The sequence below is a fragment of the Trematomus bernacchii genome, unplaced genomic scaffold (assembly GCF_902827165.1).
Source record: "Trematomus bernacchii unplaced genomic scaffold, fTreBer1.1, whole genome shotgun sequence".
Taxonomy (NCBI): Eukaryota; Metazoa; Chordata; class Actinopteri; order Perciformes; family Nototheniidae; genus Trematomus; species Trematomus bernacchii.
Window position 1 is genome coordinate 5,772,955 of NW_022987689.1, and position 4,731 is coordinate 5,777,685.

A 4,731-nucleotide genomic window follows, 5' to 3' on the forward strand; every position below is an offset into this window, starting at 1 on the left:
GTTGTAAAACAGCGTGTGCCTAACCTTTATTAGTCTTCAGAGAATCATGCCACTGCTGTGAGGGAATTTTGAATAATGCGCTATAATGTTTCTAGTTCTCACCCACAATGGTCTAATTATAGTTGAGGATTCGACAAAGAGTTTGATTACTTATGCCAGTTTCTCTATGCAATATTCTAAATACAGATTCATGTATTTTTTAAAAGTGCTTGAATATTTTTTGGTCACATGGCATGCAGACACAGCTCCTAAACTAAAGATGTGGTAAAAATGTATTTGTTGAAATAAAGTCCACAGTCCATAGGGTTTTCCATTATTTATTTTAATGTAAATGATTCCTGCATTCAATTCTAATTTGAGGCAACACACTATGTCCTATGTTAACATTGGATAGAAATGACCATGAAGTGCGGTTATAATTCCCTTTAAAATGAATTGGATCGCATCTGATGTTATAGTTTTAGTGTTTGTGATATATCATCATTTATGTTTGATGTTTTGTCTTTATGAGCCTGCAGCAGTTCAGTGACAATTCAAAAGAGCTTTGCATCACAAAGACTACAGAGCGGACATTGTGTGAAGTATGAGAAACAGATTAGAAGAATGGCCAGGCTGACATTTAGATAAGCATCTCAGAAAACATTGCATCTGCAGAAGAAGGAAATCCACTCTGTGATTACTATCCTTAGGATGTTTCTGTTACAAGCTATCTCCAAAAGAGGCACTGTTTTTCTCATGTGTTTGATCTTATCAAATACATACAGCCCACAACAATTCAGTGGGAAGTCAAACTGAGTGCGGTTATCATAACAAAGAGCCAAAAGGTGCACCCAGGTGAGAGAGAGAAAAGAGAAGGAGAGCATTTGTTAACATACAGCCTCTGGGGATGTAGGGTTACTTTAATAGTTCCGCTAGCGAGGATGGAAAATAGTGAGTGTGTGTGTGTGTGTGTGTGTGTGTGTGTGTGTGTGTGTGTGTGTGTGTGTGTGTGTGTGTGTGTGTGTGTGTGTGTGTGTGTGTGTGTGTGTGTGTGTGTGTGTGTGTGTGTGTGTGTGTGTGTGAGAGAGAGAGAGAGGCAAGGAAGACATTGTATATTGTGTTGGGACAACCCCATGAAGTGGATTTCACACTTCCCAAAAGAAACTGGATGCATTCTGATATAAAGCAATAATATATTTTTAGATTATGACATATCCAGTACAAGGTTATGTTGTGAGTCAATTTGCAACTGTGAAACATATTGTATGATAGGTGATTTTCAATTGGCTGTATATTATGCACATTATTTTTGCTTGGAAATTACCAAAACATGTAAAACACAAGGCTGCCCTTTGCTTTCAATGTTTGCAGTTTGCCATCACGCAACATACAGGGATCCAACATTTGATGTCATATAAGTTTTGTTTTTAGAACATAATTGGGTTCTATGCAAACTGTACTGTTTTCACATTATTTTACTTCTTTCATGTAAACATTTCTGGACTATATTTAACATTATTTTACTGAAACGTACATATTTGCATAGTAAAACAACAACAATCATTCATCCCATGATTAATTTATGATAACTTGTCTTCTATCACACCTATTATCTTTTTATAATCCTAACGTGCTTTAAAGCAGGTCTAATTGAACAAGTGCTTTCAAAAGCATTATTAATCGGATTACTACTTTAAATAACTGTAACTCATTACAGTTACTACAACGTTAAATGTCATTATTGCATGTAATTGTATGAGACCGTAATCCAGTTAGACACAATATGCTACTTAGCAGCCCTATATTCTTTTTGCACAAACAGGCATGCATACATTCATCCACAAGAGGGCACATGTTCTCGGAGAAATACCATAAAGCTCTGTCTGACACCATGAGACCCACCAACATCATTTTACAGGGACATATATCTCTATTCTAAAAAATCTTGAAAGACATAACTTCACTTTATATAGATCTCACTGCGTGCTATCATGTGTGGCGAGGTGATGCAATTACAGCAGTTGATCTTTTTTTTATCAAATAGAAATTAGGCTGTACAATATACTTTCTGTTAAGCAGACAAGGTTTTAAAACAAACAAGAGGAGAGGAAGTCGGACGAGAAGAGTTAACACTTGACATTCAATCCCCCAAATGAATTGATTTTCCAGCAGGGGAATCAATTTATAAAATTATTTCTGCTTTCATTTCCAAGTGCATTTCTATGGACCACGAAACCATAGATGACATTTGACAGTTGTTTAGTTATGGTATGGATGCTGCAGGGGTTGTCAACACTTTGTACAGTCATTAAAAAGTGATATACAGGTGTATCTGGCCCAAGGTAAGGGCAACCTGAGCCTGCAGGGTTTAATCCATCTTGAAAAATGTAATCAAAATGTTGACATAAAAAAGTATGCGTATGGTGGTCAGATAGTGTTTTTAGATTCAAAATCAAGTTTTAACTGGTCATATTAAGAGTGGTTGTAAAGACAGGGAGTTTTAAAGTGTGGAGAAAATGGGGCAGCATTTGGGACAGCAAAAGACCATTAGCAAATATGATGTGCTTCATCTTGTAAGTTAAATAACAGCACTTCAAACAATATGACTTATTTCTAGAATATTTAGCTGCAGCTCAGGGTGTCACTGCTGATTGCACTACTCGGCGCTGTCCACTGCATGTGGTGCTGAAATGCCTACGGGACAAACGAAAGGTGCTGTCTATTGTCGCTGCAGGCACTACATTCTAATTATACGGTTAAATAGGGCTATTTAATCCACCGTATACACATGACCCACACTTGTGACAAATGAACCAGGTGACACAGACCATATTGGAAAGTCAATTTGAACACGTTTGCCGCCTGGATGATTTTATGGTAAACGGGGTTTAGTTCTGGTAATATGATCCCAATGAGGCCCATAGTCTGTCCCTGCCCACGGGTTGTGCCCCGGGCCGGTTACGCAACAAGTCTGTGATCGGACTTGGACACAACCGGGTAGACCAACGACAGACGACTGGACTGACTCATAGGACATGCAGAGATAATATTTCTCACATGAAAACGTTTTATCGAAATACGGCCATCTTCCAACCAGGAAATACTGTACAGTATGATTGTGCTTGTTTATTCAAATGTATCTTCGTGAAATAATGCTGTTTCGGTAGCCCTATTCTACGGGAACATGGCGGAGGCGGTCGTTACAGGAGGTGAGTGTGGCTCAGCTCCGCCTGACGTGACCGACTCGTTCCCTAGCGAGGAATACGAGTGCAAAATATGCTACAACTACTTCGACCTGGGCCGCCACACTCCCAAACTGCTGGCCTGCTCCCACACCTTCTGCCATGAGTGCCTCGACGCTCTGCACCTCCGTGGGGGTCGTGGATGGAGAATCGGCTGCCCCGTGTGTCGCCACCGAACTCCGGTGCCGGAGTACCGTGTGCACAACCTCCCCGACAACAGCGAGTTGACTCAGTCGCTCCCGCTTAAAAATCACGAGCCCTTGGACTCATCCTTCACAGATGTCCAGACAGATTCAGCCGCGTATTCAGCCACCTCCCAGGAGAGCAACGCCAGCTGTCAGACTTGCAAACAAATTGCGTTCATGACCGGCTGCGTGTGCGCCATCTTTTCTTTCATGTCCATGGTGGTGCTCTTATTTCTGGGGCTCATCTTTGTGCATAACTTCAATCACACGTCGTGGCCCGTCGGCCCTATCTGTCTGTTTGTTGCCAGTGTCCTAGCCCCATTTTCACTCATCCTCACTTGGTTAATGTGCATGTTGAAGTACAGACCTGAAACTGAAGCCAGCAGTTTCCTCACTATAATGTGATGTGATCATCTGGCTGCAAATCTGACATTAGCCAGATTAGTATAATTAAAGGGAAATGTGTTTATTTATTTCAGTGTGCTTAGGTGCCCATATGATATATAGATGCTTCAGTGTTTGTGAAGGATGAATGACTTGAATTTGGAAAAGGATAGGTGTTAAAATGAAAATGATTGTTGGCTGGATTCCATTTAGCTGTTTGTGTTTCAGGGTTATGGTGTTGTGCATGCTGGTTCACTGTCACACTCTCTTGACTTACTGGGGCACTTGAGTTATTGTTAAAGTTATAAGGTACATGTGCTTTTTGTAATTAATTTATAAATTATGTCTCTTACAAAACAATACCTATTTTGATTCAAACGGATTGTTGTATGAGCATCATTAAAGAAGCAATACTACAGTATCTACTAATATAGCATACAGAGTAAAAGTACAATACAATACAATCATTTGGATGTTATGTGTTAAGATTCTCTGCCTTCTTACAGCTTTCCTTTCACAGGATGCACCTTGGATTAACCTCAATATTTGTTATTTGGACCCCATTTAAGGAAATGCCCATTAGCCTTAAGTTATTGCTGGTTTCAGTAAAATGCAACTGTGATCATGTGCTCAGGCGTGTCATGACAAATGCTTATGCTAAAGGCTTAAAATCACAGAAAGAGCACTTTGACTTGTCTTGCTAATGGCAACATTAGCAGACACTGTCTTGCTCATCTCCTCCCACACTTGTTTCCCTGCACTAAGATTATTTACACAACAGACTTCATATAGGGTGCTTGGAAGCTTCTGTACAAGCAGGTGTACTGTACGTTGGTGTCAACGTGTTGCTATGTAACTGATTTATTATAATTTCATTGTGCCACCAGCATTATTAATAACATGACCTCTTGTGCCAATGACAGAACCTGCTAACCCCATAA

General features: G+C 40.0%; 1 protein-coding gene across 1 annotated transcript; it reads left to right on the forward strand.

Annotated features, from left to right (window-relative positions):
* The first annotated feature begins 3,163 nt into the window (after nucleotides 1–3,163).
* On the forward strand, nucleotides 3,164–4,150 carry LOC117488570 (E3 ubiquitin-protein ligase RNF186-like). Its single transcript, XM_034137562.1, has one exon. The coding sequence runs from the start codon at nucleotides 3,164–3,166 to the stop codon at nucleotides 3,809–3,811; it is 648 nt and encodes a 215-aa protein (XP_033993453.1). The 3' UTR covers nucleotides 3,812–4,150.
* Nucleotides 4,151–4,731: the final 581 nt, after the last annotated feature.